Source organism: Rhinolophus hipposideros, assembly GCF_964194185.1.
Source record: "Rhinolophus hipposideros genome assembly, chromosome: 11".
NCBI classification, from domain to species: domain Eukaryota; kingdom Metazoa; phylum Chordata; class Mammalia; order Chiroptera; family Rhinolophidae; genus Rhinolophus; species Rhinolophus hipposideros.
In genome coordinates this window covers 74,195,627-74,209,795 of record NC_138057.1, presented here as the reverse complement: position 1 = coordinate 74,209,795, position 14,169 = coordinate 74,195,627, and the positions used below count along the sequence as shown (strand labels likewise).

Sequence of the window (14,169 nt, the reverse complement as noted above, 5' to 3'; positions counted from 1 at the left end):
CATTTCACAGAAATGGAACCCTGCAATATGTGGCTTTTTGTGCCTGGCTTCTTTCACTTAGCACAATGTTTTGAAGGTTAATCTACATCGTAACATGTATCAGTGTTTCCTTCCTTTTTACAGCGAATAATATTGTGTTGTAGGGATGTACCACATTTGGTTTATCTATTCATCAGTTGATGAACATTTGGGTTGTCTCCATTATTTGGCTATTATGAATAATGTTGCTATGAGTGTTTGTGTCCAAGTTTTTGTGAACATAAGTTTTCAATTCTCTTGGGTATATACATCAGAGAGGAATCCTTGGTCTTGTGTTTAACTTTCTGGGGAACAGCCAAATCGTCTGCCGGAGGAGCTGCACCATTTTACATTCCCACAAGCCACGTATGAGTGTTCCAGGTTCTCCATATGCTCGTCAGCACTTGTTGTTATCTATCCTTTTTATTATAGCCATCCCAGTGGGTGTGCAATGGTAGTATTGCATGTGGTTTTGGTTTGAATTTCCAATGACGTTGGACATCTTTTCAGGGACATCTTGTTCACTTCACAGCAGCCTTTTGAGGTAGCTGCCACCTCCGTTTGACAGCAGAGGAAACAGCTTCAGAGTTGGGAGGACTTGCTCAAGCAAGGAGGTGGTGGGGCTGTGTCTGGAACCTGGGTGTGTCTGTCTCCGAAGCCCCACGGAGCCAAATTAGCAGCAGAAGCCACTCTGGTCCGGTGGGCAGGAGGCCTGCCGGGTGCGTCCACCTTGGACAAGGCCCTACCACCCCCGCCCCCTCCAACCCTCGCTCCGGGCGTCAGTTTCTCTTCCGCGCCACTTGGGGCGATATACGCTAAGCACCTCCGGGCTCCTCTAGGACCCCGCAACGCCGAAAATCCCTGGCGCCCGCAGGGACTATGCCCCGCCCCTTTAGCGCAGGTCGCCGGCCGCTCCGGAAGTACTCGGCTCTTTTTGTTTGCTCCCGCCTCCGGCCTGGAAGTACTTTCTTGAGAAGATGGCGGCTGTGTCAGTGTACCAGCCACCGGTTGGAGGTTTCTCTTTCGCTAACAGCCGCAGGTACGACCACACCTGGGGCAGGGTTCAGGGCGGGAGCGGCGGTGCAGTGCCGGGGTCGGCGCTGGGCCGCGGCCTGAGCTGGGGAGTCCAAAGGCGGGTGGACGGCGGGGCCTGCTGCTCGCGGCCCGTGTGACTCAGGGGAATCCAGGCCTGAGCGTGGGGCTCTCCCGAGGCCGGGTCCGCTCTCCCGCTTTTCCAGCGCACACGGACAGCTTCCATCTCCGTCTCGTTAGGCAGAGTGCCGCCCCCTCTGACGCTCTCGCTGCGGAAAAAACGGACCGGCAGTACTGATGTGGGGGTTGAGTGAGCAGAGGGGGTGAAAGTAAACGGCAGGTTGTTTTTTCCCAAGTTCCCTGTGAGGCACCCTTCCTGCGAGGGCGGCGCAATGTGGTCCTGCCGTTCAATGCTGTGTTCTCTCATTTGCTCTTAGAAATGCCTTCTTGGAAGCCGATTTCGCAAAGAAAGGGTACAAGCTTCCAACGGCCCGGAAAACTGGCACCACCATTGCGGGGGTGACCTACAAGGTGAGCCGGGCCTGGCCGAGCCACAGTGAGGGAACCGGTGACGGGAACTGGCCTCCCTGACGTCTCCGGGCCCTGCGGGAGGGGCGCGTGTTACGGAGAACGGGAGGAGAAGGTCCCTCCGGAGAGACCGTGGGGAGGCTTTGTGTGCTTCTCCACAAGCTTAATTCCTTTCCTCACCTGGCAGTTTTTGACAGGAGGCCAGTTTACTTTTCTGTCTTAAGTTACTGCTTTAGAAAGTAGGATGATGTCATGGGAGAACACAGGATTTGGGGCCGGACAGGTATGTCTAGCCATTCAACTCACATGCTGCTTCCAGTTTGGGGCAGGTCACTTCCCTTCTCACAGCCACACTTTGCCCCGCCATCAAATGGACGTGATAACTCTGTCCTTAAATTGTGGTAAGGGTCAAAAGGGAAAATGATCGTTGTCGTTAAAGGTAAAGAGTAACGTCTCTCAAAAAGAAATTGACACGAGGTGTCTATGTTAATGGAAGGATTTCTGTATCTGAATCCATTCTTTTCCCATATTAGCTCTGATTTGTAAGAAAGCCACTGAATCTCTAACGCCTCATTTGAAAACAGAAATGGTAATTCCTGCCACCTACTTAGGATTCAACCAATAACATTTATTAATTAGCCTTTTCTTGAATTCTGAAAGTATAGCATAGTATTTTTAGTAGGAGTTTTGGTCGGAGGACAGATGGTTGGGGGAGCAGGGGATGGGCAACATTGTGTTCCCTAAACTAGAGTAGAGAGTTGTGATTTATATATGTAAGATTGTTTAAAACTGTATATTTTTTTAAAAATAGGATGGCATAGTTCTTGGAGCAGATACAAGGGCAACTGAAGGGATGGTTGTTGCTGACAAGAACTGTTCAAAAATACACTTCATATCTCCTAACATTTAGTAAGTATTGATTAACTCAAATAGCTTTTATATTTTCAAACATGTCAGGGTTAAAACTGAATTTACTGTGTTTCTCCCTAAAACCTGTTGTTCAGTCTGTATTTTATTTCTCTCTTCAATGACATTTTTATCCACCTGTCACCTAAGCTAGTTATCCTTAAGTCCTCTGTTTGCTTTAGTCTTCGATTCAGTTGGTACCTGGTTCTGCCTTCTGCGTGCCTCTTGAATCCATTCCCTCCTGTCCGTCCCGCTGCTAAATTTTTTTCTCAGCTGGACTATTGCAGTTGTCATTTAAATGGCCTTTCTGCCTCTGGTCTTGTTTCATCTCTATTGTCCACTTTTCTGTCACTGGATTTTGTAAAACACAGACCTAATTATGTCCCTTTCCTCTTTAAAAACATTCCAAGAGATTTTTCACATGTTCACCCTGTTTTGAGGATAAAATTGAAACTCTAGAGCATGATATTTAAGGCCTTGCACAATCTCATAAAAAGCTTACCTTTTCAGTCTATTTAGCTGCTATCACCCCCTGCTCCAGTTACACCTGGACTGTCCCTAAGTCCCTATTCCCCTCCTTTCCAAACTGTTTCCTTTTTGCTTATGCCAGCCTCTGCTTAGAAATGTCTTTTCCTCTTCTCTGTTTATACAGTGTTTTTATTTTACTCTTCCAAATTTAGCTCATCTAAAACCTCAAAGATCAGAATTAATTGCTCTCTCCTCCAGTTTCCCATAACATTTTGTACCATGTTACTGTATTGCATTATACAAGGTATAATTTTTGTTTACCTGTCTCTTCCACTCAACTTTGAGGTCAAGTACGAGGACTGTTACATTTTTATTCCCAGCACTCATTGTGGTGACTGGTACCTAGTTGTATATACTTGGTAAATGTTAAATTGTAAGGCTTTTAACATGCCTTGCTCTTTTGTACAACTTGGATATGTTTGTAGGATAAGTAAAATATACCCTCATTTAGAAACACAGAAACTAGTGATTTTAAATGTTCCTGTTGGGTCACAGAAAATATATTGGCATATAATTAGATACATAGTCTCAATTTTATTTTTATTTGATTGGTTAGACAGAGCAGTTACAGTATGGATACACTCTAAAACATCTCTTTATACCTGAACTCCAAGAAGCTCCACTTCTAATCGAGCCCTCTGGTGATTGAATTTCAGCTAAGTTTCTGTTATATGTTTTAGTTGTTGTGGTGCTGGGACAGCTGCAGACACGGACATGACCACCCAGCTCATTTCCTCTAACTTGGAGCTGCACTCCCTCTCCACTGGTCGGCTTCCCAGAGTTGTGACGGCCAATCGCATGCTGAAGCAGATGCTGTTTAGGTAAGGTTCCAGGACAAGCAGTGATAGAGCCTCTTTTTCTCATGATTTGCACTTTCAGCCAGAGGAAGCCTGGAAGCTGGAGAAAAGGCATTCAGAAATACACATTTTATTTTAGGACTCAATTGTTACTAAAAAGCCATTTTAATTTCATAAGGCTTTTGATAGTGGATTTTAATTTATGAATTTCTTTTTTCATGAGTAAATCATGTGTGACCAGTTAGTTGTTCCTGAGGCATAGGGATATTATTGGATTAAAAGTATACTTTTTGTTCATAGGAAAAAAGTTAGAGCTGGAAGGAACCTTTGAGTTCATCTTGTGAACAAACACTAACACAAATGATTGCTTTTTCTCCCTCTTTCAATGGGGAGAAAAAACAATGAAATGAAAAATGATAACAATGTTAACCAATATTTATCTGTCTCTTTGTGTGCCAGGCTCTGTGCTACGTGCTTTATGCATGATCTCATTTTATTCTTTTAATTCTGAGAGGGGCTTCTTCAGTTTATATGTGAGCATTGAGGCTGAAAGAGGTGTAGTCACTTCCTGACCTGACCTTCGCTCCCCTTTGACTCCCACAGACAGTTCCTCTTAGTAGTTTTGTTTTTCCTTCTTGCTTAATAATCACGTCATCACTTAATGTTTGTATAGGTCTCGACAGTTTTAAACTTTTAAGTCCATTTTCTCACTTGCTCCTCATAAAGAGATGTAGTGTATTATAGTGGAAATAGCCTGGGTGTTTAGTCTTGGGTTGAAATACTGGCTTCTCCTTTTGGGACCTGCATTGCCTTTACCAAATTCTCTCCTGTTTCCTTTGTAGATAATGTGCTCATCATGATACCTCTTTTTTTTTTTTTTATTTCACCCAGCATTTTTATTCTGGTTGTCATCATTCATTAAGTGATCTACACAAAACCTTTTCTTTTTCTCTGCCCCCAGCAGTAGCACCTGCATCCAGGCCTTACAATTAAAGGGGACAGGAATAGAAAGAAACTGGAGACCCAGAGGTCATGGTCTGCTTGTAGAGAAATTTTATTTGGGTCACATGTTCTTAAATAATAATGGCCAGTAGTTGTAAACTGGGAGATTTGAATTAAAAATCTGGATTTCTGGCTCCTTTGAAAAATTCAGAAAGAGTGTGGCGTAACGTGGCAGGAATCTTCTGGAACTGAGTGGCAGATGCTGCCTTTAAAAGTGGAAGCGTATGTCTGGTCTGTGAGTCCCTGCCTGGTTCACTTCCCTCTGTTTGCTGCCTGTCCCTGGCCTGCCTGTAAATTTGCAGGTCTTCACGTACGAGTCTAGCACGACCGCTGGTCTCTCAGTAAGTGGATATTAGATTTAATGTAGTTCTGCATTAACAGTAGGATAGTTCCCATTTTATAGGTGAGGAGACCAGCACTTTTGAGTCATGTGGGCAAGAAGGCTCATCATAGCCACCTAAATCCTGCTCTGACTGCAATGCGCCCTTATGTCAGTGATTTCCAGTTATTTGTGTACATCCTAACCTGGAGAATTCGTGCCTGTCAAATAAATTATCCCAGTACAGTGTGAGATCTTGTTATAGCACATGTCAAGATTTCTGCAGACATTTGTGATTTTGATTTTAAATACAAAGCTCCCTCTGCTGGTTTGTGTGCTGCATTACATTTAAAACAATTTTTAAACTTGTAAAATTGTGGTAAATAGAAAATTTTGAGATTTCTTGCAATGTCATTTAAAGCATTTAGCTAAGTCTAGCAGATGTTTCTGTTAATCTCTTTAGAATGTTTTAGGAATTCTAAATTCTCTTTTTGTCAGTCTTATTATTTTTAGTTTAACATACTTTATAAAAGTTAAATTTTATGAAAATTTTGAGACGAACATTTAATAATTTAAACCAGGGTAATTATGGTCCTTTATATCTTCTGATATTTTTCTTTATACATGAAATGAATCAGTACTTTAAGGATTAAAAGCATAGGATTTGACTTTAGAACCTTGGTTCAACTCTCTTCTGCAGCACTTAGAGTTGTGTGACCTTGGGCTGTTCATCTTACTTTTCTTAGCCTCAGTTTCTTCCTCACTAAAATGGGGATAATAGTTTCTGTCTCTCTTGACTTTTGAGGAGGAAATGGATGAAGAAGCAAGGCTATGGCAATGCCTAGTTCAGAGTCTAGTACACACTTACATCCCCATAAAATTCAGAGGCTGAAAAAGGGTCCAAGATACACTCTTCTTGCTATTACTGTACCTCCGCCCCCCCGCCCCCCCCCGAATAACCCATTTCCTGTGAATGTGGATCGTGAGAAAAGAGGGTTTGATAAACTAAAGTGGGTGTCTGTTTCCTTATTTAAGCAGGAAATACTCTATTGTACTTGTCTGATGTTTAGATGTAGAAGTGATGCTTGTTCCTTCTGAGTATGGAGCCTCCTTGTTCAGTCTCGTAGAAGTTGTTGTGATACACTGTCCTATATTCTGGGAACTCTTTGAGTACGTAGAGGCTCTTTTATCTATTTTACTATATTAATTATACCCTTCTTTTTTCCTTATAAAAGTCATGTATATTCATTGTAGAAAATTTGGAAAATACTGAAAAGCCCCCCCAAAATAAAAATTTTGTCATTCAGGGAGAATCACATTTTGGTTGGGTATGTATATTTCTAGTCTGTTAAGTTCATTTACTTATTTGTTTGTTTCAGCCTTTCCTTCCATATTATTTGTACATGTTCACTGTTAAAAAAGAAAAAGCTAGAAGATACAGATAAACTGAAAGAAATATAAAAATTATCTGGATTCCTACCACGCATAAGCAATTGGTGCAAACAGATTACACCCTTCAAGGTTTTTTCTGTTTAATAACACACAATTTTGTTTTGTAAAAATGTGATCATAGTTGTGTATGTCCAATAATACAACCTGATATTTTCACCTACCACGTCATCTTGAGTAGTTTCCATGTTGGTGTGTTTCACAATGAAAATAATGAAAATAATCTTTTAAAAAATTATTATAAAAGTAACGTATGATCATTGTAAAAACTGTAGACACTGTAGAAAAGTGAAAAGAAGGAAGTAAATGTTACTTGATCTTCTGCCATGTAGACACATACATTGTACATCTTTGAGATACATTATTTCAGACCTTTCATACTATTCATACATACTCATTTATGCATTTGCAAAAATGGAATCCCGCGGTAGGTGGTGTTTGGTAACTGACCCTGTTCACATAATAGTATATCGTGAATAATGTTCCCATTAGTGGAAGAGCTCAGCATCCAGAGTTTTTACCTTGAGTCCATGCAGGAGTTCTAGAGACCTGTAATTCTCCTGAAAGAGTAAGAAACTTCTGTATGTAGACTTCTTATGGGGGGGTAGGTTTCCCCAGTTTTGATCAGTTTTTCAGAGGAGTCTGTGACCCATACAAGTTTAAGAACCATTGATGAATATCATTTTTTTTTGGTGGTATCGTAGTACTCCATTCTATTAACCAGTTTTTGAACATTAACGATGTTGCCTGTTTTAAGTATTTAAGGTTTTATAAGGTATTCTGTGAACCCTTTGGAACATAGAACCTTTATGTACTTGTGTGATTAATACCTTAGGCTATATTTTAAAGTAAATTCCTAGAAGTGGAATTGCTGGATCAAAGATATGCATATCTAACATTTTGATGTATATTGCCGAAACTATCCTTGAGAAAGATTGTACTAAGTTGCACTACTGTCAGTATGAACCAGAAAATGTAGCATGGTTTTTAATGATTGTGTAGTATTCTGTTGTGTAGCTGTGCTAGTTTAGCCAGTTCTCCCTCTGACTGTTCAACTTTTTTTTAGCATCATAAACAGTACTGCAGTAAACATTCTTGTGCATTCATTTCTGCACATTTGCCCCATTACATCCTTAGATTCCTGAAAGTAGTGTGGATCAGTTTTTAAGGATTTCAGTAATTTGCCAAAATGTCTTAGACTCTTTTAAAGGCATCAAACAGAGATTATGTTTTAGCTTGAAAGAAAACTAGGTGATTGTTACTGACTTTACTTAAACACCCTGTTGGGCAGTCAGTTGGTGTCGTGGACCAGGCACCGGACTGGGGTGGGAGCGGTGGGTTGGTGATTCTGGCTTCTTATCCCAGAGCAATGCATGGAGTGTGTGTAGTCTTGACCTTGCTGCTAGCTCATGTGCCTTACGACTGCCTTCTTCCCCTATCTGGACCCTTTCTTCCGACACTGCTTCTGAAATCCTTTCCTGCTCTTCAGTTTTTCACTTATAAATAGAAGATTCTGAAAAAACAATATGGTACTCAAGGGACATGGGAAATATTGGACTTGACTAATCTGTTCACCTAGAACATTTCCTGATGGGTCCCTCTATCTCAGACAATCTAAAATTATGACTTTGATTGGTTCTTATGTTAATTTATATCAGTTTTAATGATTATATCATTAGGTAATTCATCATGTGTTGGTTTCATTTTTCTTCCCAAAGAGCTAGAAGCTCACAGTGGAGAACTTGAAATCCAGCATGTTTATCGAGCATAGCAATTCTAATGGTAAACAATTGAACGAAATATAGGGAAAGCAATCTAGAGAAGTGGAAAACCAGCCATGTAATGGGTCCAAAGGAACGAATATGTACACAGTTAAACAGAGATGGGGGTGGGGTAGAAAACGTATTCCTGTCCATGTTCCTGAGAGGTACAGCTTTATCCTGTGGGTGGTGGCAATGAGTTTTATGGGCTGTCATGGAGTTATTTCATCATTCGCTTCCCTGAATGATGAAATACGTTTTTACTCAACATGAGCTCATATCTGTGATTATTAAACAACAGGAATTTATTTTTTCCAGAAATTTATTTTCTGGAGGCTGGGAGTCTGAGACCAAGATGTTGGCAGGTTTTTGTCTCTCCTGAGGCGTCTCTCCTTGACTTGCAGATGGCTGCATTCTCTCTGTGTCCTCACGTGGTCTTTCCTCTGTGCTCCAGCAGCCTCCGTGTCAAAGGGAAGGTGTGACGTTGGTCATTTTCCTGTTAGGCTATGGTGAAATTGGTATTGAGCAGCTTGAGTTTAGCAACTCCTCATTGTTAACTTGGGAGGGAGCTTATCAACTGATCACAGAGAGGCCTGATGGGAAGGGTGCTGAATATCTTTGGAGTAAGGTAAGCTTGGCTTGAAACATCGGGCAAGCACTTCATGTCTTTGGGTTGGTTTTATCTTCTCTGAAGTGAGAATTATGAAATCTTCTTTTAAAGGGGGTTGTGTTACTGAGATGAAATAAGATATGTGGAGTGCCTCACACAATACACAGTTCGTATTGGCTGATATATGTTCAATTAAAGTTCATTCTATTCCTCCTTTTGGTCCCATCAAAACTGTAACCACTTAATGAAACAGTAGCAGTATAAGACAAGCCTTTTGTTTTCTGACTTCTCATACAGCTTTTGGTTAAGCTACAGTGATGCAATGTAGACTCATGTTTTTTTTCTTATGCATACTCTGATCACCAGGTATCAAGGTTACATTGGTGCAGCCCTAGTTTTGGGGGGCGTAGATGTTACTGGACCTCACCTCTACAGCATCTATCCTCATGGATCAACTGATAAATTGCCTTATGTCACCATGGGTGAGTGTAATGTTTCCCTGATGTTTCAGAATGCTCTTATTTACCAAATTGGTCTCTTAAAGAGCTGGTCTATTTCCTGTTAGAGGAGGCAGTACAAACAGTGCTTTGATTCATTCTACAGCTGTCTGAGTTCTTCCTGCGGGTTGGACCCTATTCTGTGTGGTTGCGATATAACGAATATAACGAACAAAATTTTCATAAAGATTCTTGCTTGCAAGGAATTTGTTTCTGAGTGGAGGTGGACAGACAATAACAACAGCTACTATAAATATCCCTTTCTAGGGATAAATACTAGGAGAAACAAGTAAAGTAGGTAATACTTGACTACAGTTATGCAAGATACTACCTTTGGGGGAAACTGGGCCAAGGGTATACGAGAACTCAATGCATTATTTCTTACATCTGCATGTGAATTTATGATTATCTCAAAAAAATTAAATTAATGCAGGGTAAGGGACTTGGGAATGTTGGGCTGGAAGGCAGACAGCAGTGTTACATAGGAAGGTCAAAGTAGGGCTCATGAAAGGTGAGGTTTGAATGGAAGAACTTCCCGGGCAGAGGTAAAGCTAATGTGGAGGCTTTGCCATGGAAACAGTCCTGTTCTGCAGGTTCGTTTTTGTTGTTTTTTTTTTAAGCCAGAGTGACTGGAGTCCCTCTTTATTACTAATCTCTGAGGGGTCAGGGACATTTAATTCCCCTCTGAACCTTGATTTCCTCATCTGTGAAATGGTATTACCTCCATACATACCAGGTTAGAGATGGTTAGAGATAACATATATAACGCATCTGGTCCAGTGTCTGACCTATAAAGAGTAGTTACTCTTTTTAGATCAGCTTTTTACATTTGTATTTTAGTTCTCAGTGTTAGATAAGAGTATTTTTTTAATGAACAACAACAAAATGATAAAATAGTATTTAGCAGAATTGGGATTTTTTTAAGTTCTAACTTTTAGGTTAAATTTCTGAGTCAAATTACATAGTGCAGAAATTCAAACAGGTCATGGGTAGCTGGTGTTTTTCCAGCTGTTGTTTACCTGTTACATTTTTTGTCTTGGGACTTGGCTCCGCTGCCTTGACTAGTTTGGAAATTGCCAATTTGAGACTTTGCTATTCCAGGGAGCTATCTAGCCTCTTAGAAGGTTTTATGCTACAGATGTTCCTGTTTGTGGGCAGAATGATAGACCCCTGGATCCCATTTGCATGAATCTTTGTAATTATTAAAATGAAGTTGCTTACAGTAATTTTAGAATTGTTCTGAATTGCTTTATTCAAATGTCTTTGTTGCCTTTTTCAAAGCAGTATTTCTCCCCATGATGCCTTTAAACCTAAAGGTGGAATAGCCTTTTCTTTTAAGTATTTCACTTTCTTCTTTTTTTTACTTAAAATTTCACAGTTGCAGAAAAGTAACAGTAACGTACAATGAACAGTCCTATATACCCTTTACTCATATTTGTCAGTTATTAACATTTTACCACAGTTGTTCTCTCTCTCTCACATTATTTTGTTATTGTTAATTTTGTGTGTGTGTGTATGTGTAGAACCATTTGAAAGTCAATAGCAGATACCATAACCATCCACCTTTAAGTCCTTTAGGATATTCTCTTATATCACCTTGATAAAATCATCCGTTTCTGGAAATTTAACAACGATGTGAAGCAGTACATTTTTTAGGTGGGAAAATTGAATTGGTTTCTTTTGCTTTTGAACTGTAATAATTTGTCTTATGAACATAATCCAGAATGTAGGAAAAGTTGTTGAAAGTGATTAGTAGTCAAGCAGATTTGTGTCTGCTCATTTCACTCCTGCGGCCCTGCTTTGTGCTCTGTCCTGGCCAGCAGTGTTCTGGCGTCTCTCCAGGTCTAGTGTGAGCCCAGGGTGATGGTTCCACAGCTTTGAGTTTATAGCACGCTTCTGTTCAGAAATCATTACTCCACACAAATCTGGCTGTGCTCTCATTAGAGACCAGATTAAGAAGAACACGACGTCAGTAACATCTGATTTTACTGCACGAGTAAATTATTACTTTGAGGTTTAGTTTGTTCATCTGTTCATCTGTCAACTGTTTCTTGGAGGCCTTTAGTGTAAAGGCACAGGAGCAGACTCCACACAAGAGGTGAATGCGTGGGTCCTTGCCCTGAGCACAGTCACAGTGTGATTGTGAGACAGTACAAACCGACAGGGCAGGGATACAAAGGCCATACAAAGGCCAGCGGTGGCCCAAGGGAGAAAGAGTCTCATCTGACCACCCTGGAGGGTTTCAGGAAAACCTTCACTTCACTTGAGCTGAATCTTAAAAGAAGGATAAGTTACTTCCATTCATTTATCAGATGTTTATTTAGCATCTACTGTGTGCTAGGCCCTGAGGGGTGCTGTGAGTAGAGTGGTCAACACAGCCCTCGGAGCTTATAGCCTTCTGGTAGACAGGAATTACCAGTAAACACACATTAACCCAAATTCACTGTGCTAAGTGCCCTGGAGTAATAAGAGAATAACAGGAAGGAATATATGGGTAAGGGGGTTTGGGAAGTCCTTACTGGGCTTCCAGAAATGATGAAAGTAATTTATAAACATGACAAAACATTCAAGTGGGAGAAAATATTACATAAGAAATAAGTCTCATTTCATATCCCTCTTCCAAAGTAACCACTGTTAAGAATTTCTTAAGTTTTTCCCCCAGAAAATGGTTTATGATACACCTTCATATATCTCTATCATCTGTTATCCCTCTATCCCTATTAAAAATACACAAATGAGATCATCCCCTACATACTGTTCCCTTACTGTTAATTGGTTTGGAAGATGTTTTCGTATCAGCACTTGTAGCTTTATGTCATATCTATGACAACAGCTACCTAGAGCTACATTATATGACTATACCATGATTTACTGACTCATCCTCCTATAGAGGACATTTTGGTTTTAAGGTTTTTGCAACAAATGTGTCTTGGTGTACTTGTGTAAGTACATACTTCAGATAAATTTCTAGTAGTGGCCTGTCTGGATTAGGGTGTGTGCACGTATTGCTTAGAATTCTTCGCTGCAAGCTGTGGGATCACCAGACAATTTAAGGAAAAGAGGAATTTTGTTTTTAAGGGATAGTAGGTGACTCACAGAATAGCTGGGAGGGCGAGAACTGGGTTTGGGGCCAAGAAAAGTGTCAGAAATCATGCTGCAGAACGGGCTGTTGCAGGCGAGTACGCAAAGCTCACGACTGCACTGCTGGCTCAGCTGATGCTGGGTGGACCCTGGCTCCCTACTCAGTACTGTCGGGGAACCGAGTCTTCCTGCCGTCTCCTTCACCACCAGAGAGCTCCCCAGGGAGGGTGTGTATTCTTGATTGGTAAAGCTCGGTCACCCACTTATAAGGTGGTGGGGTTCCCCAGATGTAGGAAGGAAGAACAGCTGCTGGGCAGCCCAGAAAAGTGACAAATGGTTATACAGTGTGTTTTACTTTTTGAAAGCTATTGCCAAATTGCCCTCCAAAAAGATTGCTCTAGTTTATACTCACCAACAGAATATGAGAATGCCTTTCTCTTAAACCCCACCAACTCTGGGTCCTCTTGCCAGTCTGATAGGTGAAAGACGGGAAGAAGTCACACAAGCTGAGACCTGGAGGGTAAGTAGGAATTAGCCAGGAGTCTGCCTCCCTGCTCTACTCCCACAGGAAAGACCCTTCAGGTCCTGTGGTGCACAAGGCACTGGAAGGCCCTGGTTTGCTGGATGGGTGAGGCAAGGGCGTGGGTGGGGGTAGCATTCCATGCAGGGGGCGCAGCAGCAGCAAAGGCATGGGTGTTCAGGAGTGGGGAGCAGGGGCAAGGCTGGAAAGCTAGGCCCGGGAGGGTCCCGGTGATACAGGCTGAGTTCTGATTTTGTCCTGGAGGTTTCCATATGTTTTCAAGCCGGGGAATAGGGAATGAGAGGGTAAGATTTGCTTATTACAAAGAGCAGTCTGATGACAGCTAGGAGGAAGATTGGCATGGGAGATGGGAGAGTCTGGAGGCAGGGAGGGAGATGACATGTGGCCAGAAATGTTGAGGGTGTGGACAGGTTCAGTGGCGGTAGCGATGGTCACGGACAGTACAGAGATACACAAACCAGCCGAGCCAACATTAGGCTAGATTCTGGGTCCTGTCATCCGTCCTCTTCTGCCTTCCTTAGTGCCGGTCCCTTCCTGGCTCTTGACTGCAGTGCTGGAATAACTCCTTTGCCTGGGGCCACCTCCGTTCCAGCTGGGCTCTAGGCCCTTTTTCCTGTCCCTTGCCTCCCCTGAGCAGGCTTTCACACCCCACTGCTGCTGTGCTGCTTTCTTCAGAAATGCCTTTTCTGCCGGCAGTGTTCTTACTTCTCATCCGAGGTCTAGCCCGACAGCCATTCCCTTGTGACTGCCCCAGGCTGAGGCAGTACTTCCTCTCAGGGCATTTGGCGTGAAACATGATTCCAGCCTTGTCCACACTCACTTCCCCCGGCGCTTGTCCTTCCTGCCCCTGAGAAAATTTGAGATCTCAGAGTAGAATCCGTGTCTCACTCCCAGACTCTCGCAGAGTCCTGTGTGACTCCATGAATATTTGATGGTGAATTAAATTTCTGATCCTCGAACTTGCTTGTGCCAAGGAAATGTCTGAAACTCAGTGTTAGAAACCGTAGCTGTTTATTTTTGTGAACTGGCAGTTTACAGTACCCCTGGAATACAGTTGGTTTAGATTGTGTTTCATTTGTGTGGCCCATTTAGCACAGAGCA

The 14,169-nt window shown here is 42.0% G+C and overlaps 1 protein-coding gene across 1 annotated transcript in view; it reads left to right on the top strand.

Moving 5' to 3' along the window:
• Positions 1-941: 941 nt before the first annotated feature.
• Positions 942-14,169, top strand: part of PSMB7 (proteasome 20S subunit beta 7) — a 55,081-nt gene continuing 41,853 nt past the window's right edge. Inside the window, exons 1-5 of the mRNA XM_081066145.1 lie at positions 942-1,057; positions 1,488-1,581; positions 2,390-2,487; positions 3,693-3,833; positions 9,316-9,431. Coding sequence (XP_080922271.1) covers positions 996-1,057; positions 1,488-1,581; positions 2,390-2,487; positions 3,693-3,833; positions 9,316-9,431 — 511 coding nt within the window. The 5' untranslated portion in view covers positions 942-995. The remainder of the gene's footprint in view (positions 1,058-1,487; positions 1,582-2,389; positions 2,488-3,692; positions 3,834-9,315; positions 9,432-14,169) is intronic.